At 40.7% G+C, this 27,973-nt stretch overlaps 1 protein-coding gene across 5 annotated transcripts in view; it reads right to left on the bottom strand.

The window, feature by feature from the left end:
• PHF21A (PHD finger protein 21A) overlaps positions 1–27,973 on the bottom strand; it is a 127,987-nt gene that overhangs the window by 26,295 nt on the left and 73,719 nt on the right. For all 5 annotated transcript variants that reach the window (XM_082225058.1, XM_082225057.1, XM_082225056.1 and 2 more), the window contains exon 6: positions 1,633–1,806. In XM_082225058.1, coding sequence (XP_082081184.1) covers positions 1,633–1,806 — 174 coding nt within the window. The remainder of the gene's footprint in view (positions 1–1,632; positions 1,807–27,973) is intronic.

The raw sequence follows: 27,973 nt of genomic DNA, 5'->3' as shown, positions 1-27,973 counted from the left end.
TAAAGCATCACTGCTACTGAGCTGTGGCTCCCCAGATGAAGTTTCCAAGTACAGAACTAAATGAAATAAATGTCAAAAACAAATGCCTCATGTCAAGCTCCTCCTTTGTAATATCTTGTGCATGTGTCCAGATGTCATCATCCTGTGCACTTCCTTGCTTCTGCTCCATATATTTTGCTGCTGATAGGGAAACACAGTGTCATGGCATGTTACTGATGGGAAAGGATTTTCTTTAACAAGGGGCCACCATTTTCAGTAACAGCCAGTCATTGTGTTAGTTCTGCCCACAGGGTCTCAAAGAGCCAGCGGGAGCAAATAACTGCTCACAAGAAAAAGGCTCAGTTTCTTGGCTGCCCCAATGCCGCTTAAAACAACAGCAATTTTCCTTAAAGCATTTCCAGTACTCTAGAAGCATGCTTATCGCTTATCTTTTTCTAGTGAGAAGGAGCAATAGACAACATCTAAGCTTACACCTTTCTCCAAACTCAGGGCACTCCCTGGCCAAAGTTGTAGGGAGGAGGCAGTCAAGTGGCTCTCAAAACAGAGTATCAAACCAACACCATTTATGCTTCTGAGGACCTCTCTAAATACCTTATTTTCCCTAAGATTTCCCAGTCTCTAGAGTATAGTCTCTATCATGCTGAGAACAGAAAGAGGAATAGTTGTTCCCTGTTGAGATGAGAGTTTACTCTCCTCTGCCTCATTATAAGCCATATATCAGAAGCTAGACTGCCAAATGTCTACACACAAATAACTTATTTTTTGCTAATTCAAGCAACTAGCTTTCTAAACTGACTATGTGATTCAAGCTTACTGAAATTGCAGCAAATGCCCTCAGCAATTATAGATGCAGCTACATTAATCTCTGTTATTGTATTTGTGGGGAGAAGACAGTGGGGGGCAGTTTATGTGGATCCTTTCTATGTATTTCTTTGTTTATAGCCTGCTTGGTTTATATTATTATTTCTGGTATTCTGTTTCATGCTGCTGAAACATATTGAACCAAGATCTCTGGACACTTGTAGTTCCCTAGTTAACAACTTCTGAAGGCAATCATTTCCACAAAAAGAGAAAACTCAAGACAATTCCACGTTATTTTCCAATGAAGGACACCTATCCTTGCAGAAAATGCTGCAAGGTGGACTCTATTCTGATCCAGTTCTTAAAGCAAGAGTGTATACTCAAGAGCACTTAGCACAGATTAGCTGTGCCTTAACTGTTAAAGACAGCCTGGTTAACCTGATGTGCAGTGTTGCACATCAGTTCATCATGAGGGTCCTTAAAAAAACATAAAAAACTAAAGCATGCAAGATTCATATAATACTGTTACTTCAAAATCCAGCAATTGACTTAGCTTTCTGGGGAAGCGGGGAGTGATCCATGCTTAGACTCAAGTTCATAAAGTGTTCTTGTTTCACTTAAATGCTACTGATAGCTTTGTAGCACAATCTTACACATGTTGATTCAGAATTGAGCCTTACTGAATTCAATATGACTTACTCTCTAGCAAGTGTGCACTGGATTATGATAGGTTAACTCTGATTTTGTGTTCTCTTCTTTATACAGTGATACATTTGATTCTAAGAAAGGAATACATTTTGAAAATTAGTGTAACACCTTCAACCACTTTACCTGTGATCCAAGCAGGTTTGGAGAGGCTGCAGTAGTTTGCTGCTGCTGTAGCTGTAGTGGCTGTGGAGTTTGTATTTTGTTTTCTGACTGTGCCAATGGTTGTATTTGAAACTTACTGTCCGGCTGTTCCTGCTTTACCATCAAATTCTTCCGCAGCTGTTCAACCACTCTTTTCTATCATGGAAACAGACACAAAAATACCAGGCATTACATTATTTAACTTGCAAAACACTATATACACTTGTTTATAAATCCATTCACTGTCTGGCTTTCAAAGGATTAATCTAGGTGGTCCAAGCCAACTGCGTCGGCACTGTCCCTTATGTGTGATACAGTAGCTGTTACAATGAGAGTGTAACTGACAGGCAGCAGTGGCAGAATAGACATGTCCTTCAAACAAGATGTCATTTAGCAATTAACCATGGCACTATAGTTACACATATCTGTAGGATCATTGAGCTCTCTCAACCTATTGGGTGCTACTTAATGAACTCCTCAGTATGCATTCCGAGTACTCAAGAGGGATCCTAAAAGTATGGTCATGTTTCAGATCAAGGAAATAAATGAAAATAATATACTGGCTCATTAGGCCAAAGTGCTACCAGCTACTTTGCCCCCACTTACAGAAGGCGTCTCAACTCAAGATGGATTAACAAATATTGGCAACTTTAAAAACTCTTTTTAAAAAATTAAACACTGCACACATCCATTAGAAAACTCATTTTCCCCCCAAATGGCTGAATGCAGAAACCATCAAATATGATAGGCAATAATAATACAGCCCTCAAACCAGAAGTTATGCGCACTTCAATTGAAATCCCCCCATGCACTATTGTTCCTACACAGTTCATCCTAGAATCTGTGGTATAGCCAGGACATTCACAGTTCAAACAACCTGCCTGGTTTTCAATCCTGCACAAACCTATCAGGCTAATTTCATGCAGGCGGTAAGGATGGGGAAATGAGAGATAGGGCGGAGAAAGGAATGCATGTGTCCTACCCACATTTGGCTTCATCCCCACCCACTGCTGGCATGAGGTCCCTGAAAGATTGGACGTAATCAAGCAAAAAAAAGTTTACACACTCTTGTCTTAAAAGTAGTTCAGTGTTTCATACAGCAATAGCCCTGAACTCTTAAGAGTACCCAATTCCCTAAATTTTTTAACTCCGTACGTTTTCTGCTACAGCAGAATCTGTTTCAGGTTCTTTGGATTTCTCTCTCCCCCCCCCATCCCCTTTGGTGGCCATTGGCCAACTCTTAAAACTGCTCAGCCATTGCCTACTGAATCCACTCAGACTTTGCCTTCTCAGTCCATTCTTTTATCAAGTTCTCCCACCCCACCCCCGCCGCCACCACTTTACAGTGGTGTATATTCCAGACTTCTGTCATCTGTTCTAGAACTCTATGGCTCCTGACCTATCTAGGTGACATTTCTAGGCACTTGGATCCTCTGAAATGACTGCTTATCTCAGACTTGCAAATAAGATAATTCAGTCACTAGCTAACTTTAGCACCCCACCAACCCACATTTACTTATGTTGACCATTTGTGGCTCAGTGGTGGCCTGGAAGTATGTTATTTTCCTTGCCTGGCTACCTATGGGTGATTCTTATCAGGTGCTGCAACCTCCCAACAGTTGGTCTTTGCCCCTAAAAGGCGCACTCCTCCATTGTCTCTCGAGACAGGTGGACGTCAGTGCCTTGTCTGGCTACTTATACGTGATTCTTATCAGGCAACCAAGCAAGTGGCTATTTAAAAGACTGGTTTGTAGTTTATCGAACCATGTTGCACTATCTGAATTTATTAGACTACTTTACCTGAAAACTTACACATGAAAATGAAATATAGGCAGCTGACATCAAGCAAAGAAATCTGTTCCATATCTGAGTTTATATGTGCATTCAACCATTGATCAGTCATTTAAGCTTGCTTTCTGAAACATCAAGTCTGTTATCAAGCTATTTAAAATGCTATGTCAGCAAGCAGAGACAGGAACAAAAGGAACATTTCCAGAAAGCAGAGAAATGTAGAGGAAGTAATAGAACAGAAACCAGTTACACCTGCCAAACAATGACTCCACCTATTAACATTACAGAGACTACATTACTGTGTCGAACAAGATCAGACAGCCTTTTTTATTTTCTATAGCTATATTTATGAAGTTCGGGGATAAGGGTGATTTTCTACCAGTTCGCTAGTTCAAGGAAGCCAGCAGCAGAGAGCTAGCATTCATTTGCTCCGTGTCCTTTATCACAAAACAAAAACAGCAGGGAAAGAAGGGGAAGTTAAGCTCGCATAACTCATGCGCCAAGCTGAAATCATAAGTGAGAACCAATTGGAACAGGAATTTGGTTGAGTAGGAGTCAAGTGAGTCATATCACATTCACAACTCTTCCTCCCCCAGGCCCTGAAACAAAGCCCAGGAAAGCTGTGGAGGAAAATAGGAATGAAACACCTGAAAACTTTCATTAGTTTTACAGAACTAAAGACTTGCCTACTATAGCATGAAGAGCAGACAAAATGAGGGAGAAAAGTTGTTCCTCTGCTCATTTATAAAGAGTGAAAAGTTGTCATGCAGGGACACTTCCTGTCCCCTCCCCTAATTTATTACAAGACAGTTTCTTTGTTCGGTTTAAAGGAGGCATCTTCAACCTTTTCAGACCCAGGACTCACTTTTAACCCAAACATGCATTTGGGGGTCTATTTCTCAATCTTTTACCGTATATTTGCAAGGTGGAAGTGCTCCTGTTGTGACTTACCTTGGATCAGGCCCCACTCCACTCCACTGGTGGCCAGTGGCTTAAAGGGGCTACCTGTGTTTCATGTTTTAGAATTGCAAAACTAAACACTAATAAGAAGTCAAAATAAAAAAAATTCCTTCCAGTAGCACCTTAAAGACCAACTAAGTTAGTTCTTGGTATGAGCTTTCGTGTGCATGCACACTTCTTCAGATACATGCACACGAAAGCTCATACCAAGAACTAACTTAGTTGGTCTTTAAGGTGCTACTGGAAGGAATTTTTTTATTTTGACTATGGCAGACCAACACGGCTACCTATCTGTAACTAATAAGAAGTGTATGTATTTTATAATCAAACATGCTTTCTAGGAACTGGTAGCCAGCCAAATACCTTTCAAAGCTTAAAAACAGGGTACCTGATATTCAGAGGAAGAGCCAGAAGGAGCAAGAATGGCTGTGCAATTCCTTCTGTCTGTATGAGTGAGAGAAGATTGTGTAGTCTGCTTTCTCTTGGGTTTGATCTTTGCTTTCGAGGAAAATATTATTCAACCTATTTATTTGCTCCATCACACAATGCATATAATATGTAACTTAACTCCCTTTCTTGAGGTGCCTGAACTGTGCTTAGGTTACTTCATGCTTCGGATAGTGCCACAGTTGCAGTCTGCATTGTGTTGACCTGTGGTGGTCTGATACCACATACAGGTCGCACTGCTTGCTGGCTGAGGACTTAGGAACACATAGAATAGCAGCAAAACTGAAGTGAACTTAACATTTTATGTGGGCTCCACTCTTTGATGCACCAGACCTTTTCCATTGGCCCATTGTGCCATGTTGGCTTCTTATGACTGGTGTACCTGTAGTACTCTGTTGTGTGGAGGTACCATCATTACATCGGAGCCCAATACCACTATCTATCTTCAACCGCCATCGTGCCATCAAAGCAGCTAAGCCAATGACATCCATAGTAAGGTCAAAGTCCAGACCACCTGTGACACGAGACCAGGCTAGGGAGTGGAGTGCAATTATGGACAAGTAACACAATTAAGCAGCTTTTATTAAAACATATATTATAGACTTCTGAAGGATACTTTGTTGGCACAAACTGGTTGTGCATTCTGGGGACCATATGACTGACCATGCTCCTTGAATCAGCAGTAATCATTATGTTCATTTTCTCCACATAGACTGTACTGCTTGCACATTCTTTTGCTTCATTTTTACCACACCCTTTTCCTAATTACATGAATATTAGAAAGCCTCATGTCCTTGGACATATGTCATTTGCTTCGTTTCATTGTCAAAGCTACCTTAAATCAAGCTAAGAGTACATTTTGTTCAACAACATTCTTGAGGATAAAGCTGCCAGAACTGTATCCGCTTTGTGAACACACTTTGTGCTGTTAAATGTACAGGAGATTCAAGATCAAAATCAACAGCTCCCAGTCTATGCATAATTGCACACACACTTTTCTAAAGTGTACATATTTTAAATATCTAAAGTCCAGGCAACTCTTTTGAAACACCCGTAAGCACAAAACAGTATAGATAAGTGCATCTTTTAATTGTTCCTTTGTGTACAAAAGTCATTACAAGATTATGCTAACTGCAAAAAACTACAGTATAAATATGAAACATATCTGACAGCTAATGGTAAGCAGCAACTGTCCCTTGGCAACCACAACTGAAGACACAGAAATAGCCTGCTGCCCCTCCAGAAGTTGTTGTACTCCCTATCCCATAAACCCCAGCCAGCCTTGGTCAGAGATGATGGCAACTGTAGTTCAACAAATTTAGAGGGCACAAAGTTGTGGAAGGCTGGGCCTAATGTTCCAACCCTACCTGAACTGCCCAAATACCAGGTTTATTTATATATATAGGCACTCCACAAGCCAGTTATTCATTTCTTCACTTCCATTTGTGAAAGCACTGTGAGCTCAGAAAGCCAACATTTCAAATAAACTTGGAAGTCTAACATTACTTGGGGATTTTAATCCCAAGATGTTGTCATGTCCTTTTTGGTACTCTCACACCACCAGTCCCCACTGAACCTGGGCTCACTATGCCTGGGCTCGTAAAGAACCAAGTAGCATTGCAATTACAGACTCCTTGTGCAAACAGGAAACAAATACTGGGTAAAAAAATTGTGTCTAATATGAGGCGATATAAAAACAAGTAGGACAGAATGATGGTTTTCTTTAGGCAGCGAACTAGTTACAATATTTTTAGTGTAATTTCTCATGAATGAACTGAACAAAAAAGAAAATTCTTGGCTTGCTGTATCCTGATTTAGGTCCAGACAGATCTGTTGACTTATGGTCCTGAGATACTCAGTCATGGACTCTCCAACTGATGTGGTACATGTCCTGCCTTAAACTTCCACACAAAATCTCTTGAAATCAGCCCCACATGTTCATTTTCTTGAGAGGGAATTGATCTGGCTATTTAATATTATGCTATTTACTGTATTTTTCGCCCTATAAGACGCACTTTTTCCCCTCCAAAAATGAAGGGGAAATGTGTGTGCGTCTTATGGGGCAAATGCAGGCTTCAGGAAGCTATCCGCTAGCTGTGGGAGACCCAGCTCTCCCAGGGCTAGCGGAGAGCTTGCCTGCACCCAGAAGCTTGGGGCGCGCTGAGCTCCGCACGCCTCAAGCTTCGGGATTAGCGCAGTGCTCCGCTAGCCCTGGGAGAGCCGCGCGGCTCTCCAACGGCTAGCGGAGACCTTGCCGGCACCCAGAAGCTTGGGGCGCGCTGAGATCCGCACGCCCCAAGCTTTGGGATTAGTGCAGCGCTCTGCTAGCCATGGGAGAGCCGCGCAGATCTCCCAGGGCTAGCGGACTGCTTGCCGGCACCCAGAAGCTTGGGGCGCGCTGAGCTCCACACGCCCCAAGCTTTGGGATTAGCGCAGCGGTCCGCTAGCCCTGGGAGAGCTGCGCGGCTCTCCCAGGGCTAGCAGACTGCTTGCCGGCACCCAGAAGCTTGGGGTGCGCTGAGCTCCGCAGGCCCCAAGCTTCGGGATTAGCGCAGCGGTCCGCTAGCCCTGGGAGAGCCGCGCGGCTCTCCCAGGGCTAGTGGACTGCTTGCCGGCACCCAGAAGCTTGGGGCGCGCTGAGCTCCGCACGCCCCAAGCTTTGGGATTAGCGCAGCGCACCTGGGGGGGAAATAAAAATTTTTTTCCTTTATTTCCCCCCAAAAAAACTAGGTGCGTCCTATGGGCCAGTGCGTCTTATGGGGCGAAAAATACAGTAGCTGATGAGATGGCAATAATACTTATCACCACATAAATGTTTAGTACAGACTTAGCAAAACAAATTGCTTGGCAGTTGTGGTCACTTGAAGTCTCAATTTCAAGAGTGGCCAAAACTTGTACACCAAGTCTCTTTCTGACTCGCATAATAATTACCCAAAACTCCAACCGACTTGGCCTCCTACAGAGCGCACCTCCAGGAAGTTGGACAAAAATTAAAACCATCACCCAAGCATAATCTAATAAGGTATTGTCTGAAATACTCTGTCCAGTTATGGTCATCTGCAGGGGTGTAGAATGGGGGGACTGAGGGGGGCCATTGCCCCAGGCACAGTTTTTTGGGGAGCGCACCAAGGTGCCCTGCCCCATCGTGAGCTATTGTGTCCTTCTCAATGCCGCCTAGCGCTGCTTTGGCCCATGGTCCCGCCAGCCCCCATAGTGTGTCATGCCGCCCTGGGCTCTGGCAGGGAATGCTCTGCCACTGTTCATCTGTGTTTGAGAAAGCTGAAGTTAAAACTTTTTTTAAAAAGTCACAGGCTGAAAGAACCTATGTTATCAGCAGGCTGAAATGATTTGGCTGTTTGTTTTAGGGTGGAAAAGCATTGCCAGATATATGACTAAATCATGACATTCTGCAAAAAACTAATTTGAGTGAGGTGAATTCAGGTTAAGGAAAGCTATCGGTACAAGGATTAATCAACAACTAAATGGAGGCTAAATAGTTGGAGAGATAAAATTCTAGAATAGTTATAAGAATGAAAGAATAAGAATAAAAGAAACTTACAGAGTTAAAAAAATACTGGCAGTGTTCTAGGAGTGAATACACACCCCAATGATTCCTCAACCTTCTAGTATAAGGAATCCCAAATTCAAAAATGATTTTTTAAATATGTAAAAGAAACAAGTATAATATGAGATAAGCAGAACCTTTTTGGAAGGTGAGGGGAGAGAATGAGAAGAAATTAGAAGAACTACTGTATTTTACAGGAACTTTCTAAGAATGCCTTTTGTAAAAGGAGGCCCTACAAAATGGAATGAAAACTTTCCTACCAAGTTCACACATATCTCATAGTGTGGTCGTCTGACAGCTACACTGTCGTAATTTTAGACAGTTGAACCTCTGCTCTAGGGTTTACACAAGATCAAGTACTTGTCACTCTCAGAGCAGGTATAGTGAGACAGAGTGGGCAAACAGTCCATTTTTCTTTATAATTACACTCCATTAACCTTCTACATGAGAGCTCCCCTGTGCTTTCATACCAACAACACCAACTGTCCACATCTGATAAGTCTTTATGGAGTCTACAAGACCAGTACATGTAACAACAAAAACCAAAGCACTTTAATATTTCAGACTTAAGCACAAGCCAAACAAAGTTCTTTTACTTAACAATAAATATATTGATAATTATTATTTATTATTATTATGTATTGTTATTGTTGCTGCTGCTGCTGCTATCATCATCATCATCATCATCATCATCATCATCATCATTAGGCAAGCCCAGCATGAATGTTAGAGTCCCCCAGAACCATTGTCCTGGAGTTCTCCAAGTCTACACGACAGACCACTCTCACTCTCAAGTCAGAGAGCTTACTGGGCAGAGGGAAACCAACAGCATCCCTGTTCTGTCTGTAATGCTCAACACCAGGTTCAGAGCCTCAAACCCAGCTCCTAGGCAGACTGGTTCCTAATTCAGGTACATAGCCGTGTTGGTCTGATGCAGACAAAATAAATAAATAATATAACATTGTCCAGTAGCACCTTAGAGACCAACTAAGTTTGTTTGGGGTATAAGCTTTCGTGTGCATGAACACTTCTTCAGATAACATCTGAAGACACCATTTATCTGAAGAAGTGTGCATGCACATGAAAGCTTATACCCAGAACAAACTTAGCTGGTCTCTAAGGTGCTACTGGAAAAAAATTTAAATTTATTTATTTATTTGGTCTCCTAATGAGAGACATGGAATTTTTATGGAAAACTGAAACATTCCCCCACCTCATCTGAATTGGTGCGGCACTGAATTCCTAAGCGAGCAGAGCTAAGCTGGATCTAGTCCACCCAGATCTTGGTAACGGCCAATGACTAGCTCTCCCTGCCTTTCCATAAAGCTCAAGCAAATGAAAACAACCACCAAAAATGCAGGTTTTAACAACTGAGAAATCATTCATCATATCAAAATGCATGTTGAGGTGCTCTCCCTTCATTGTGGAATCTTCCCAACTGAAGAGTGTTCAGCGAATCAAGCATGACATTACAGAATAACTGTCCAATGAGAATATAAAATAAAACTTTTTAAAAAATGTAATTTCCCTTCCCTTTCCAGTAAAAATGTCTAAATAAAAACTGGTTAGCAAACATTAGATCTATCTGTTTTTCAACACTGAGCACATAAATGACAGCCTACTCTTAAAGCTGGGTCTATTAATAATATAGCCTCCTTAGGGTTTTACCTCTGTGTCAAGAACACTATTTTTTCCCTTATGCTTGTTTATAATGATGAGGTGCTGCTGGTCCCGCCCCCTTACACAAAAATAAAAAAAACAAAAAAAAACAAAAAACATGAGAAACCCAGAACTGAAGCAATCCATAATATGATCAGAGGTTTTTTAAGCGTTGCACACTCTGGATAAATACAGCCAACCAATTTACCACAGGGAAAATGTGGACAAATTCTCCACTTCTTAAATGTGTGAACTGCAACAATACAAATGACCATAACTGGTTTTGTAATATTCTGTGGTTGCTGTGCTCAACCACTAGTGATTGACTCATTCTTGGGTTGAGTACACACCACACATTTAAAGTACATGACTTCCACGCAAGAATTCTGGGAACCATAGTTTATCCCCCACAGAACTCCAATTCCCATAACCCTTAGAGCTTCCAAATTTCTTGGGGGAGGTTGTGTGCTTGCAGCAAGTGAAGATATTGGTTCTACCTATTCATTCGTGTATTACTGCAGGGTTGTTGTTGTTGTTTAGTCGTTTAGTCGTGTCCGACTCTTCGTGACCCCATGGACCAGAGTATGCAGGGTTATTGTTTTTAAATCACTAGCCTTCTCCCCCCTCCCTTACTGGAGCAGAGTTTATTCTGTTCCACCAGATTTTAAAAAGTTAGCTCAGAGCTAATTGTTTTTGTGCTAGTTTATCAGCCAGTTAATGCATGTATTTATTTATATTACACTTTCCACAAATTTGTGTTCACACTAGTTAATGTTTTCTAAAAGATCACTGCTCTGTTTTGTGTTTAAATTGGTTATCCAGTGTCTACAACCCAAACAGAATACCGAGGAACCCAAACGTTCACTTTAACAAATTAAAATAACAATTGTGTATACCCAAACACATACCTCTTCATCACAAAACAGTAACAAACATGACTTCAGAGATATCAGAGTATAATTTATTGTAAAGGAAATGAACTACTACAAAAACATGAGGGGGGTTAGAACCCCAAATGCCTAACAAAAATATCAAGTATTTAAGAATTTCATAAAGCACAGAGCCAACCACTGGAAATGTGAATTCTGAAAAGCATTAGGGAAAAGCAGAGGAAATAAACAGTACCTTCAAAGGAAGCTCTAGCAACGAAACTTTAAAGTGCAGAAGAACACCTTCCTCACTAACATCACTAGGTACAGATATTTATCCATCAACATGGAAAATGTTTCCAAAGAATGAAATTTGGAGAATGTACTACTAAGCAAACATGTGTGTCTTTGAAGGCATGGATGGACTGGAGGAAAAATAAGAAGGTTTCATAGTGACTTGCCTAAGACAAGGTTAGGGATCCTATATTTGCATAGGAATTTGAATTAATACCTCTGTCTACCCACATGGGTGTCTAAAGGACCACCCTGAGTTAATAAAGAATGGACAGAAATGTTAGGGAAAACAGCAAGTTTAATATTAAAGCGCCTCATTGCACCTCATGAAAATAAATGTAGAAGTTGCCATGGGTGTGATTTCTGTTCTGAGCCCATGTCCCATGCATAAGTGACGTTGATTAAAAAAAGCATCATACATGAAGTGTCCCTAGATTATTATTCTCTCCTCCACTCACAACCGCCAAATAAACACACCATTAAAATGTCCCTATCCTCACAAACGGCGCTGACTGAGCTTGCTTTTTTGTTGATGAGCAAGTTGTTTAGAAAGACATATTCTTAGCCTATATTAGAAATTCATTTTGAGGCACAAAGGCAGCTGAGTCAGTCAGCATTTAGTGGTGCATTTCAGAGGTTCTTTGTCATGGAGACCAGGCATTAATATTCCCTGAAATACTGCTGAATGCACAGTCATATACAGAGGATGGAAAGTTGTATAAAATCTTGTAAACACATCTGTCAGATGGATAGTCTCCTGAATGATTACATTTTTTAAAATTACATCTCGTTCTTAAAGAGAAGTAGTGAACATGCTTTTTTATGTAAAAGAATACACTAGGCACTGCACTGGATATTTTTTACCCAAAGCCACTCAACTTGCAGCAGCAGCACTTGCTCCCACATTTTATTTGCAGAGCAGCTTTCTTAGAACACCTTAAGCTGATAATAAAACAAACCCTCTGTGCAAGGAAAATAGGCCAGTCCACAAGTTACATTCACACACCAAAAAGGAACTGCTATTGATACCACAAATTTGCTTTCTGCCCTGTTTACTCTTTTGGGGGAGGGGGGGCTGCCTGGTGCTTTAAATATTACATTCCATGACAGAGAAGAACCAATAAAAATCGTTCAAGTTTGGATTGTCTAGGGCTGCCATTCATACAGGGAAAACATTGCTTTGATGCCCTGTTTGCATTCCATTTCTAATAACAAGGATGAAGGTCTCTGGTTTCTATGGTAACTCAGATGGGCCACAATACAAGAGCCTTACAAATGTTCAAATGCTGAAATGCAAAATCAAATTAAGCAAGAGTTCACACTACTTTGTTGAAGCTAGAACACTAAAATTAAAAGCAGTACTATGAGTATTGCTTTTGGACCATGATATCCAAATGATGACTATCTCGTATTTCTTAAAAAGCTAACAAATATGAATAGGTGTTTCCTTTAAACTTGGAAAAACTTAGAAAAAAATATTTCTTACTTATAGTTTAATCCTATTCTCAAATTACTCCTGCTAGATGTGGATAGGAGTGCTACAAAATCCCGTTATTATTCATTCATTCATTTTATATACTACTGTATATATGCTGACACAATGCATACCTGCAACTTCTGTAAGAGGGTCCTGATGGCCATGAACCACAACATACAGTAAGTTCCAACTATGTAACAGTGCAGGCAATGGGGAAGCACAAGATATATTTTATTGGCGAATGCCAGCCATTCCAGGTAATCTATACCAGGGCACATGGAAAGCGGGGGAGGAAGAAACCAGACAGAATTCCAGTGCAACTCCCTACATTAGATAGGAGAGTATTGTCACAATAGGGGAAGCTTTGAACACAGACACAAGGGAAACCGGTGAAGAGCTAGTCTGAGACACAGAGAATGAAAAATTACCAAATTGCAGTATCTTCTCTCAAGAATGCACCCACCAACACCTAATGAATGCCTGTGACAAAGCGTTGTGACTAAAGTTCTTTTCAGTTGTGTTTCAGATTAATTAATTTGCTTTGGTTATTACTGTTTTATACTGCATTTTAATGTTTGTTTTCATTTGTGAGCTTGCCCAAATAACTCCTGCTATGGAGTGCCTATAAAAATGTAAGAAAAGAAATGAACAAACATGAGTGGCAGCAGCTCACGACTCATTACCATCACCATGTTCCTCTGGCCTCCGTTCAATGGGCAATGAGACAAGGATCTTACCCACTCCCAGTTTAATGCAGCTCATAAATGAGCCCTACAGCAAGTATCCAAGGTGTAAGCCAGGTGCCCGCTCTGGAGTTGCCATATTTTTGGAAGACAAGGTTATTAATGGCTACGAGTTACAGTGGTTATAAGCTACACTCCCAAATTAGACGCAGCATTTCTCCAACTACCAGTTCCTGGGAAACAACAGTAGGAGAGCAATGTTTGCTGTCATATCCTTATTAAGGGCTTCCTGGAAGCATCTGGTATGTCTCTGAAGGAAACAGAATGCTGGACTAGATAAGGTCTTTGGGTCTGATCTAGAAGGGATTCTTCTGTCCTGTGGTTAGCGTGGTTGATGCCCATTGGAGTGAGAAGTATGGAGTCTATTCCTGTTGCTTCTCCATTTTTATGTTTTGCTTTGTGGATGTTACATTTGCATGTCCCAGGGCAGCTTTCAATCTGCTGTCTCTCAGGCAGATCATGGGATGGCTTCCTGTTGCCGTTATAGCTTCCGTTCTTCCTTGTCCAAGTAACTCCTTCCTGTCTCTATTTCAAAAAGCTTGTTTCCTTCAAAAATATACCACTGCTTGTTTGTTGAATTCATAGTCCTTTGGTGGAGCTTAAATCATTATTCCAGAATGTATCTCACCTATATATTATGTTCTATGTTACTTTATTCAATGTATGCACTGCTTAACAAAGCCAAAGGAAATCCCATAGTAATTTACACGCAAAGACATGAAATAAAACAGAAAATCCTTTAAATAATACACACATATAAAACAACCACTTCACACACTTAAGCACAAACACCAAAAAATAAGTGACCAAAAGCCGGATCATTAGTGCTGACCAAATGTCCAGGAGAATAAAAACACCAGAAGAATGACGAAGTTGGTACCATGCAAGCTTCCCTGAGAGGAACCTACTTCAAAGGCACAGGCCATATTCTAACAAACATGCACCGTGGCTGCTAGGTGGGCTCCGATGCCAAAAAACAAACATTACTGGGTTAGTGCTAGAAGATTCCCTATGGTGCTCTGCACAGACTCAGAACCAATATGTGGGACTACACAGAGGCCATATGCAAACTAAGGGTTGTATATGCATATACAATTACTTGATTTCTCATCAGTCAATGGCCAACAACTGAATATATGAACTTACTCAACTGGTGAGCACTGTGCTTAAGATGATATTGATCAATGAGAAAGTTCAGTGGTGTTTCATTTATATTGAGTGATGATAACTTGCATGTGAGGAACATGCATATAAGAATTGGCCCTTATATATTTGCTGTCCATGTGCAATGCCAAAAGAATATAGAATGCAAAGTACTTTCAGAATGAAGTAGCAATTTAAATATATAAATACATAAATATATAATATATATAAACAGATCTTTTGCTGCTACTTTCTGAATCAGATAGTTTGAGAGTTTTCACAGCCATTACTCAACTATCAAAAGTTAAATAAAATGCTCCTTAATAATCTATCACTTTAAAACTACTCTATATGAGCAATGTGGTTTGCAAGTTTTCAGGTTATAATGCCTATGCCTAGTTGTATACCATTTCTCCACAATTTCTACATCAGTTAAACTTAAACATTTCCTTTTCCCAATTAAGGACAAACCAGAAACAGTCTGTGATATCCATAGCTACCTAGGATATTCTATTATAAGTTCAGGCAATAGGTAGCTACGGAAGGCTTAGCTTCATTGTGATGGAAGCAAGAAAATACAGCTGAGCCTAGGGAAAAAGTAATAATCTTCAATTGCAGATATTGTAAAATTTAAAATAGCAAGAAAGAGCATTAAGATCCTGGACAAATGTTTCATTAAAACCTCCAGATACTTGCCCTTCATAAATAATTCCTTTTTTGAGTATTGCCATTTACAACTATGCAAACTCCCTTACTACTTTTCAACTCACAATACTGTTTCAATCTTACAAGTGAATCATTATATAAATGTGTACACCATAAGAAAAAAATGCTTTGATATGCTAAATTTCAGCTGTAAAAGATACTTGTAGAAACTATTTCCAGGATCTACTTCAAAGACAGCAAATAATTTACTTCTGACTCACAAAGAACGCAGGAATAGAAAATTCAAGGGACACTATCAAATAGTTTGAAATGCAAAATTGTACTTCACAGGATATGCCTTGATTTCCTAATGTATAATATTAAATCTATAAATAATAATCTGTATTATTCAACAAGCAGGGGATAAGGTGCTATGATAGTTTAGGACCAAAATAAACAAAAAAGAGCACCATTTTGCTAGTAGCAGTATCAAGGATCACAGAAAAATATGACTGCTGAAGTTTGAGTATCTTATGGTTGAGGCAGAAAAAATATTTAAAGGGAAGATGGCAAAGATATGCTTTTGATGTAACCCTCAATTAATAAAATATGTTCACTGACAACAGAAGGGCTGAAAATCTAAGTTTAATATGTGTTCATGTGCCAGTGTATTTCCCACAATATTTACTAAATTTCATATTATATGAAGTCTTTCATTATTGACATTCACATGTCTAGCAAGTATCCCACTGTAAGAACAACCCTGAATACATTCCTTTGGAGCAGGAGTGGGGAACTGGATCTGGCGGGAGGGTCAGGTCCTTATCTCCACATACGCCCACAGGCCAAGTGTGATGACAGTTGACCCACCCGCTTATCAATTGCCTAATGGTGTCAGGTGATCCATGTTTGTCCACACAGTTTGAAATCAAGCCAAAAGTGGGTGGGAATGCATGCAGTGGTTCCCAAGCGCTGATGGTCGGTGCCTGGGCAGCGCATGTGCAAGGAGCTTCGAAAGCACCACCTGATTGCGGTGCTTGCAAAGCGCCTTTCATTCAAACCCTACCTTTACATGCCTCACACCTAGTATCATTCGAGAAGACCTAGTGAGTCCAATCAGGAATATGAGGCACCACTTCCCCAGCTCTACTTTGGAGGCTTGCAGCAAAATGCTCATCCAGGATGAATAGCCATTTCTTCTGGGCAAGTGCCAGCTTGCTCAAGCTGCTGTTGTGATGGGATGCTGAAGTGTAGCTAGCAAGGTTTCTGATTTATCTGCAACACTATACTGTAGTAATAGCAATATAAAAGTATATCCAGGTTCCCCAGAGGTGGGAGCTATCAGCTGTGTAAAACAGTTTTGGTGTACGAAAGCAAACCCAGCCACAACTTTGACTGAAATGACTTGGGAACATTTTCAAGTAAGGGCATGCACAGTGTGTTAATGTGTTTAATGGCACGATGAGCTGCTTTGCTGAAACAGCTTCTAAAATCTGGAGGTTCTGCCTCTGACAGCACTTGGAAAAATCCACACCACCCTGACACAACCACCACACTTGACACAACAGATGTTTGAGGGCACAGGCAGCCTTGAACCTGCTGAATAAGCATGTAGCTGCACTCGGGAAGTAGCTGGAGTAAGGGGAGTTACAGGGCTTTTCAATGACAAGTGGAGCAGAGCTGAATGTGTGTCAACTGAATGGCACTTTTAACTGCAGCAGCACAAGCCTATGTGAACTGCTGCAACTGAAGCAGTCCCTTGTGATCAGGCTGCCCAACAAATCAATCCTGAAGTTGCTACCCTTAAAAGCACCAGGACAGAAATAATCAAACACTTTGTTCAAAATTAAGCTCAACCTTCCCCCCACGCCTCCAAAATCCCTCTTTGACATTCTGCCCCTTAATCAATGAATGGAAATCCATCTTTCTAACAAAAATGTACAGATAGCTAGTTAATTAAAAATATCAACAGCACGAATCAGGATTCTCAGCTGTTCCATGAGCAATACTATACCAAACACAGCAAACTTAATTTTCAGGCTAGAAATAATTTTAACTTGGCAAATGTTTACCAGCTCAGTTTGATCAGCTTGGAGAGAAGCCCACTTCCATTAACTACATTATAGTTTGGTCTGGTGAATTCAAGTTAAAAAAAAAAACCTTAAAGTTCTTCATACTGGGCTTTCCCATGAATAATATTTTAATGTATATGGATGAATAAGAATCCTTATAATTGAAAGACCACTCTTCACCTCTCCTTGGAAAAAGAACAAATACTTATGGAGACTGCTTATATGTATTTGTGTGTGGGTGATAAAAGGTGAAGTTACATATTTTAAGAATTGTGATTCATCTTTTTTGCACTGTAGCCAAGTCGTCACCAAGTAAGGTTAAACAGAGGAAATAATAGAACCACTTTTTGAAGTCACTGCCATCAGACAGCTTTATTTTTATCAGTAAAAATCAGGTTAGTAGGACCATTTTATATTCTGCTTTAAAATATAAATATCTATTAGTGAACGAGCAATATGCTACCAGATTCACAATCTGGGCAGATTTAAACACTTCTTTCATAGGTTCTGTGATACTGCAGATATATGGAATGCTTTTCTTGGATCTGTGACCTCAAAATGAATTCAAGATTAATTTCCATAAGTTGTTGTCAACCTAAGCAGAAAGCATTGCAGCATCAATTGCCGAGATTGCCATCTAGTGGGGCTCTTAAGGTTTTCAATTAAATCAGGTTTATTACTGAATGAAAACATTTGATAAAATCAAATACCTCTTATACACCACTGAAAATTATTCAACATGGTCATTAAGAATAAAGAAATCTTTCATTAAAACAAAAAAACTTTCATAAAAGGTTAGTATAATCATATTTATCTGTGACATATGGACTGCAAAGATTAGCAGCAACAAATCAGGCACTTTTACAAACAGTATATTTCATGGTAAAGGTGACTGTGCACTTGTGTATATTTATGGATGGAGAGAGAAAAGAAAAATGAACACACACATTACACCTTTCAAACAACATTTAGCTTTAGCTGATCATACTAAAGCTAGTTTTAACTACCATCCTTTAAAATTTGACCATGTTTAAATAACTCACAGCTGTATCAGTAATTACATTTTATTAAATACTTAAGGTTCAGAAGACTGAGAATGTGAAAGATGTGCATAATTATGTGTGTGAGCCCATGTGGAAGCATACACACACCAACATCATTAGAAATACTAAACATGCTGATGAAAAAGCAGATATAAAAACAACAGTAATTTATAAAGAATTGTTTTATAACTTTAAAAAGATAACACTAGGTGCCATTTCTATAGTTCTAAACCTTTCAATGTTTTTCTGACTACAAAGTGATGAATATGTTTCAGTTTTGAGATATAGTGAGTTTTGCAGCAATTTTGGAGTTTGAAATGTATTTTTAGCAACGCAATGGCACAAAAGGCCAGTTCATACAAACTATGTGTCATTTAATGTTTGATAACTAACACATTTGGCTGCATGACGTATTTTGTAGAGATTTTTGTGTTTTTGCCCTAAATAAAATTCACTTGGCTGCCATGTCAACCTAGGTACTGTATCTAAAGAAACTATTAGACCTGATAATAGCTCACCCTCAAAATGTAATAAAAATAATTATTAATGTGGCTGCAACAGCATGTTTACAATGGTAAGAGTTGGTTGCTGCTACCTTGGTTTGCAACTCTTGGCTTTACGGTACAGAGTTAGATTCAGAAGGTCAACACAGGCTCAAGCAAACAACACCCACCTCAAACAACCTCAAAACTTATGCCAATGACTAATTAATGGGTGTTTCAAGAGCTGGAAATAAGAACAAAGGGTCCCCCCTTCCCAAGTAATCAGTTTACACTCTCTCCACAGAGCAGCAGCTGGGTGCGTTGGCATTAGTACAGAAGTTAGAACCAGAAGTTTGCCCTGGTGAGTTTTGGAAAAATGAACACAACTTGGTGTGGCAGTTCCAGGTAGTTGCAACCCTAATGTAGCTCCTTTGAAAAGACAGATAATACATGATGCAGACAGATCTCATTCTAATTCAAGCATTAATAGAGCAGTATGAGACCTGCTTCTCTATGACCAAGCACGCACCACAGTGATCCAACAAACATCTATAGAGGAACCACATGAGGCTGGCAAATGATGTGTTCCTTCCCCCAATACCAACATCACTGGCCTCTAAAAGAACAAAAATGTGAGGTCTGTAAGCCTATTCCCAATCTATTTCATGAAGGCAGTACCCCACTTGAAGAAAGTGAAATAGAAAGTGGGGGGGGGGAGCGCAAGGCCATGTTCTCTGTTAACTTGTGGACACAGCGATTCTTCAAACAGCTCTTGTTTATTCACAGGCCAGAACATAACTGAACTGAAGGGTTCAGCCAGCCTGCTTATATAGAGCTCCACTAGAACGCAACAGTAACCATTTTCTGAAACTATCCAATCACTGAACGTCACTTTCAATCCAGTATCCCCCTGCTGGCCCAGGGTGAGAATTTCAGTACATAACATTCTCCAACACTGTATTGCCACAAGCTGTTTTTAGGAGGTGGCACAGAGGTCAGCTGCAGAAAAGTGCAATGCTTGGGCAAGATAAAATTGGAGGTCAGGGATTGCAACAATCAACACTGTAATAGAAGCGGGAGTAAAGTATAAATAAGAAAATGTCAACAGGAATGCATTAGAAAATACTGTATAGCCACAACTAACAAGGAAAGCCAGGCTAGTGGAGCAGTTAATAGTGTTGGACTGCGGCTGGGGAAATCCAGGTTCAAATTCCCACTCAGCCATTTAGCTCACTGTGTGACCTTGGACCATCCACTCTCTGGGCCTAACCTATCTCTCAGGGTGGTTATTAGGCTAAAATGTGAAGTGAGAAGTAAGGAGAACTTGCAAGCTGTTCTGAGCATCTTGGAGATGCACAGGTTAAAAATGCAATATCTGTATTTATACTTTTTATATATCATTGGTGTGACTCATTCTCTTATCTCAGTGGGTTGGGTGATGGTTCTAAAACTTACGTTAAACTAGTTCTCGAACAAAACTCATGAAGCCAGGTGACAAAAGGCGACAACTTTAGGAATATGCACAAGCAACTGATGCTTTCTTCAGCATTCATAATACAAAACTGCTTCCCTTCAATTCTATTCTATACAGTTCCCTAGTTACAAATCACTTCCTACTTGAAAGAAAACTGTTGATGTAACCTTAAGTGGGTCTGAGTGGTAGCACAGTTAAAGTTTCCCTTGCAGAATCAGCATGTCTTTAATGGCTGAGATTAAAACTTTAATAGGACATTTTCATTGCTGAAGGCTCTCTAAAATACACAGTGCATTGAAAGTTAGGAACTGCAAAAGTTGGGACAAGGAACAGATTTTTATTGTAACTTTGCTGAATACAGAAAGAGATCACTTAAACGGCTTATGGAGCAGAGATGTCTGTTTGCATGCACTTTTTGATAAGCTTGTCATTTCAGCTAAATAAGTTACAGGAAATTCAAATCAGCTGTTAGTTATTCAAGAACATGTGTGATTAAATCAGGTAAGTAAATATGTAAAATAGGCAACACTTATAATTTATACAGCATTTCAAAAAGCAAACTGAATTGTAATCCCTGCCATTGAAGAAAGGAAATGATTTAGCATGTACTGAACTGACTAAATCGCTCTCCAGTATAAATGGCCACTTATTTTAGATTCAGCTTTTAACAAGTAAGTGGCCATTGAAGTAAGTAAACACTTATTGGCAATATGAATAGCAGACATGCTGACATGCAAATCTTGTGTTAACAGTCTGCCAGCAGTAAAACAGGGGCATGATTTGTCACAGCCTCACCACTACTGCATACTAGGCACATCTTATTCCAAACACCCATGGGGAGGGGAGCTACTCAGACTGAATGTGCAATTTAGATAGAACATAGCAATTGTGAGAAAAATGTAGGCAGTTGTCTGGGAGTACCTGTGACACCACTAGGTAAACAGTACCTCCTCCTCCCCCCCCCATGACTGCCTTGTTTTGTGACCTTTGAAAATTGCTTAATTTTTTGTACGAAGTCAAGCTGCTCACACACTGTACAACTGCAGTATAAAACTCCTTTAAAAATGTGGCAGACATCAGCAAGGACATAACACTTCATCTGCAACAATGCCTTGCTATTTGATGAATGGACAGCTTTCTTCTAAAATATTAGCTTTGGGACTTTCTAGGGGTATTATTTTTTTAAGGTGAATGAATAGTTACTTGAATATGGCTTCCCCAACTCTTTTTTTTTTATTTAAATCCACCCTGTAAAAAAAACCCCATAACTACCTGAGGGTAGTTATGCAGTAAGAAAGTACTGCATAACTACCCTCAGAAAGGCTAAAATGCAACTGCCAATGATAAATTACCTCGGTAAATCCCAAGAAACTGACCATGTGTGTATAAGTGCAACTTGGAGTTTGTATGAATTATTGATTTTTAAAATGTGGGAAAGTGATCACAACATTACTTTTGAATTACTGAAGTTTTTATAATGCAACACCAATGCTTATTCATGCTAATGCCTCCTCTAAAGGATTCTTGAACTACTGAATCTAATGCTAAACCCTCTTTAGCATGGACTCTGAAAACCAGGCACAAGTTCTCATTTTCTAATTTGTTGTGAACTGCCCTGTGATCTATAGATAAAGGGAGGTATACTAACTAACTAAACTAAACTAAACTAAACTAAACTAAACTAAACTAAACTAAACTAAACTAAACTAACTACTAACTAAATATATACATACAGTACATACATACATACTCTGTGGCAGCAGTCAAGGCACTAATCTAGTAATCTAGAAAATCTGGCTTCCAGCTACCATCCAAACATTGTTTGGAAATGGAAGAGTCATCAGAAGATACCTTCTGTTCAAGGTATGTTTTAGCTTGCTAGAATCTGCTGAAGAGAGGGTCAGTCACCATCTCAAAAAGGAAACTTGATGCGGCAAATATTAATGAAAAGCAGGCCATAGCTCTCCAGCCTTCCACACACTGAGCTAAGGCCAATGTTCTAATGGTTTCATGAAACATTTTTGCATGGTGGATGCAAAAACAAAGTAGAGTGAACACTTTCATACACCAAACAACAACAACATTGTTGAGCATGGAAACGATAGTAATCATCATCATCATCATCATCATCATCATCATCATCATGATACAATAAACAGTTTAAATCCTGTACCTGCAATTCTAGTCACCAGACACCTTAGATATTTAAACAACATTCTTTCATATATTTTCCAAAACAAGATCACTGACCAGATTTCAAATACGTAAGACTGGTGTAACACAAGTTGGATTTTTCAACAAGAAAACAGAAGAAACAGAAAACTTTATCATGCTCCAAACCAACAACGCTATGCATCAAAGCCACAGATGAGATGCCATTGTGCAATCTTGGCTGAGATTCTTCATAAGCCACCACAACAAGCCCTTTCCTTCCTATTTAGCACTTCACTTTCATCTCTCGACTTGTGAATAGCTAATTTGGATATCATATTCTCTATGCATGCAATATGTTCTAGCTAGTTAATAAAATATTTTTAGTGCAAAACTGAAGGTTAGAAGCAGCTTAGGCCAGTAAGGTGGAACACATTCTCTTTTTACTTCTACAGATCCATTCTCATATGGCAAAGAGCCAAACCAGAAAAATGCTTCCTGTTCCAAAATCCAATATGTCTGAGACCATATCATGTTATATATCTAACAGGACATTCTTGAGAGACCCCCAGCCAACTATCTGTTCCAACTGTCTTCCACAATTCTACTTGTGAAGTGAAACTTAACTACCTCAAATTATGTTGCATGCTATCTAGTGTTTAGAATCCTGCATGCTTTTAGAATTTGGTATTTATAAACAACAACGACAACGACGGAAAAAGGCCACTTTGAAAAACATGAATAACAGACAGTCTTTCATGCACAATCAGAATCACTTTATATCAAACAAGGGCATACATTATTTTAGGGTTCAACGCCTTTACATGTGCAGCACTATTAAATGCCGTAGTCCTGAAAAAAGGAAAGCATATCAAATGCTTCCTGCTTGCAGGGGGTTGGACTATATGACCCTCGGTGCCCCTTTCAACTCTACAATTTGATTCTGTTCTATTCCTCCATCTTAACTTCAGAAACTTCTTTTCTTATTGCAATATATTTGCTGCTAAAGTGTATCTTTTCCTTCAAAACTAGACTACTGATATACATACAGTCATTTCTATCTAAAACGTTACAGCACAGAAATTCAGCAACCAGCCTTCATGATTATAAATAGGCTGCCAATCCAGGCAGCAGTAGCAGCTGTCTCCCACCACTTCACTTTTCACGCTTTCTCTGATTTCTTACATGATAGAGATTTCTGTATGTATTTTTTCCTTGTGTTATAAAAGATATGATATCCACAACAGGCACAATTACATTTGTTTTTATGATTATTCAAATCAAATTCCATACCAATCTGCCACTCTTTGTGTTGTTTGTGTACACACAGATTTACAGGCCTGCAAAATTGCATCATGAGTTATGAATTAAGCAGTCTACATTATAATTCAGCACTCACACACAGCCAACCACGAAACTCGCCTTTCTAAAGGCACCTGAGCAACTGTTTCTTTTCTATCATGTGAAAAGCATTTAAACCATAAACACCAGGATTTTCTTTTAAAATTCATGTTCTTTATTTAACAGTAGCACAAACCAATGAGGTGAACTGATTTGCGTAAGAATTTGCAAACAGTAAAATGAAGCCAAGGGTGAAGCATTTGTCATTTTATATTTTCATCACTAAAAGACTATGATTAAGCATTGGTTCTTGCAGCCCTGTGTATGTTGAAATGCAATAAACCCCACCTACCATAATTAGCATTCAAAGAATATCCATTTTAAAGAATTATTCCTGTCTTTTTTCGTAGTTTCAGCATATAATTCATTCCATGAAAATGCTTAATAAGTAAAGTGGCTCATATTTTATTTTCTTGTTTGCTGCATATTAAATGTCATTACTCGGCCTGTTCTAGAATTTCACTTCCTGTAATGGTTGCTTCCCCTCATTCCCCCCCCCTTTTTTCTGGCCATAGCAAACCTAGTGTAGTAACAAATCTAACAAAGTATTATATATGTGTCAGTTTTTAATGACAACTTTCATCATGGAAGGATTTTAAATTCTCAGTAAGTTTCATTCAATAGACTCCAATATTATCCTTACTGAAAATTACTTACGTGGCAAATATAATTTTCCAGGAGTTTATTTTAGTGAGCGGGACCACAGTTTAATACAAATGATGGCAAATACACATACGGATATGCTTCAATTCGTTAGTGTTTATTTTATCTCAACTAAGAAAATGAGGATGTCAAGATGAGACTATGAACAGATAAGCAGCAGGTTTTGCAAGTTTGATTTTTAATATGTCTCATTTCTGAAAGTGCAACTGAGATTTTTTTTAAAACAAAACAAAAGCTATATTAAAAACTGCATCTGCCATTTAAAGGCACCATCTCATCACAAGCTACTAGAAACATTCATCCAAACAGGTAAGTTTTACATTGCTACCACAGGATAATCTGAACTTTTGTGGAAAAAACCACTGTTATAAAATAAAACACACAACGCCACCAGGTTCTGAGAAGCTTACAGTTCCAAATGTATTCAAATCTCAAGTGCTGCGCAATCGCTGTCCAAAAATAGTGAAAGAAGCCTGCATGTGCAATAGCAGATCCAAAAACAATTTGTAACACGTCAATTAACTCTGGAGGGGGTAAGGAACCCAGTGGTTGGATTACAGCCAATATTTTACCTATATTCAAGGAAGAGAATAAACTCTATCCAGGTAACTACAGGCTCTGTTAGATTTAACTTAAGTGTCAGATGAAGTCTTAGAACAAAAAGTTATATAAGAAAATAGCAAAGACAATGCAAAGCAGCATGGGCTCACTAAAGATAGATCACGTCAAATTAATCATGTACTGTCAGGGAACTGACATCGGAGGAAAGGGAAGTGGTAAGGCTCCCAGAGACTGGGAGAGAGTCAACAGCCAAAGCAGGGACCAGCAGGGGGAGCGCGGGGTCTCTGGAGGAGGATCTCAGTAATGCTGAGAGAGACACAGCAGCCCAGGCAGGAAGCAGCAGGGGAGAGAAAGGGGTGAGAGACACTTCGAGCGAAAATAGCGGGGAGGTGTCAGAAGCAACTGCAGGGAGACCCATGCTTCGCCGGAAGCTGCCACGTCGTGAGTCCAGGAGACACGTTTCCGTTAAGGAACTTCTTTGCTGGAAGCGCTTCCGCAGACAGCCACTGTCAGACTCTACTAGTGACTAGAGCAGACATGTCTGAGGAGCTCTGTCACACACAGAGGTTTGTGGGGTCGCACAAACTCTGAAGGGGCACAATTTTAAGCACAAGCAGCTAACCATCCCCTGACAGCAGTCTGACAGTCTCTGTACGCTGCCTGTGCAGGAGAAAGCATCATGAGCAACCCAGTCGGAACCGGAGACGCAGGGGTTGGAGCTGGTCCAAGCTTGGAAGAAAGGTATCAAGCTCTGGAGGTCCAACTTGCGCTGCAGACGGCGAGGCTCGAGGAGAGAAGGGCTCAGGATGCTGACAAAAAGGGGAGAACCACTCAGTTCCCCAGAAAGGTACCAGGATTGGTGCAGAAGTTTGGGGGGGACCCCAAGGATTACCATGCCTTTAGGACTGAGATGCAATATGCCCTTAATGTGCAGTTTGATGAGTTCCCTGATGAGGAATCGCGAGTTGCTTTCGTAATTGGGCATCTTGAGAAGGGGGCGCGAGACTGGGTTCGACCCCTGATGGCAACGCACAATGATATCCTAAAGGACACTATGAAATTCTTTCGTGCAATGGATATCATGTTTTCCAGCGATATTGAGGAAGGGGTGGTGCGCAGACAGCTAATGGCTTGCAAGCAGGGAAGCAGATCTGTCCGTGAGTACTGGACTGAATTTACCATGCTGATTCACAGATTGGGGTGGGATTTATCGGCAGCACCCATTCAGATGCTATTTGAAGAAGGTCTTTCTTCAGCTGTGAAAGACGAGCTGGCCAGGAGCCCCAGGGTGGTGTCTATGGATCAGCTGACCAAATCTGCGCTGACCATTGGAGCGCGCCAGGAGGCAAGAGCCTTGGAGAGGCGGGAAGGGAGAGGGGAACGTTGGAAGGAGTTACGCATTCCAGACATTCCTGAGCCAGCTTTCCCGCCGGCAGAGCCGATGGAAATCGGAACAGCCCGCGCGCGCGCAGTTTCAAAGCCCAGTGAGGGGGCGAAGAAGGAGGGAAAGGGAGCCCGGAAATGCTATCTCTGCCAACAGCCAGGCCACTTTGCCAGAGTCTGCCCCCAGAGGAAGGAATGGCAAGGGATGGTGGGAGCTGTTGAGGGGGAAGAGCAGGGAGAAACGGAGCAGGTAAAAGCCAACGCCTGGTTGCCAGCAGGGCACTGCAGCCAGGCCAAAGAGCAGTGAAAGTGCCCCTTCCCCAAGTGCCAGTGCCAGAAGCTCCTCGACCTGCTCTAGTGATTGAAGTGTCGCTAGAGCTGCAAAATGGACACCCCCTAAAAATAAAGGCGCTGTTGGACTCAGGCAGCTCCTGCAATTTCATGAGCAAGGAGTTTGCTGCTGAGCACCAGATACAGACTATCCCTTTAAGCAACCCCCTGCAGGTGACCACGATCGATGGCAGGGAACTGTTGGGAGGAGGCGTCAGCTTGCAGACCGTCCCAATGATAATGAGGGTGGCAAGGCACACAGAACTGATAGCGTTTAATGTGGCCACCTTGGGAGGCGCTCCCATTATTTTGGGAATGAGCTGGCTAGCCCTACATGATCCGCTGGTGGGCTGGCATCAAAGAGTGGTTTCCTTCGGTTCCGCACACTGCTTACAACACTGCAGGGCGGAGAAGGGGTCAGCAGGGGCCCAAGCCACCCTAGCAGGGACGGAAGTAATGGAGAAGGGGAAGGTGCCACCACAGTATGCTGATCTCAGCGACGTGTTCAGCGAGAAGGAAGCGGACCAACTACCCCCGCATAGGCCCTTTGATTGCCAGATCAATTTACTCCCTGGAGCACAGCTTCCTGTAGGCAAGTTGTATGCCATGTCAGACAGGGAGATGCAGGAGTTGCGAGCGTTCATTGACAAGAACCTGAAGAGAGGCTTCATCAGAGAGTCCAAGGCAGCGGGGGGTAGCCCAGTGTTTTTTGTGGATAAAAAAAACACGGACAAGCCGAGGCTGGTATGTGACTTTCGGGCCCTAAATGCAGTGACAGAGCCGGCGGCTTTTCCTATGCCCAGGATTGATGATATTTTGACCAGGGTGCGAAAAGGAAAGATTTTTACAAAGCTGGACCTAAGGGGGGCATACAACCTGATACGTATAAGGAAAGGGGATGAATGGAAGACCACCATGTTCACCCCTTTGGGGGCATTTGAATACCTCGTTATGCCTTTTGGATTACAAACAGGCTCCGCGTGTTTTCAAGCCTTTATGAACCATGTACTGGGGCCTTTGCTCTACAAGAATTGCGTGGCCTTCTTAGATGACGTGTTGGTGTATTCGGAGAATGAGGAGCAACATGTGAGAGACGTCAGAGAAGTGTTGAGCAGGCTGCAAGCCAACAGACTGTGGGTGAAACTGGAGAAGTGTCAGTTTCATACCAAG

This window comes from Podarcis vaucheri (assembly GCF_965113315.1).
Source record: "Podarcis vaucheri genome assembly, chromosome: 1".
In the NCBI taxonomy this organism is placed as follows: domain Eukaryota; kingdom Metazoa; phylum Chordata; class Lepidosauria; order Squamata; family Lacertidae; genus Podarcis; species Podarcis vaucheri.
Note: the sequence above shows the minus strand (reverse complement) of the source record. Positions and strands in the feature narration are given on the sequence as shown.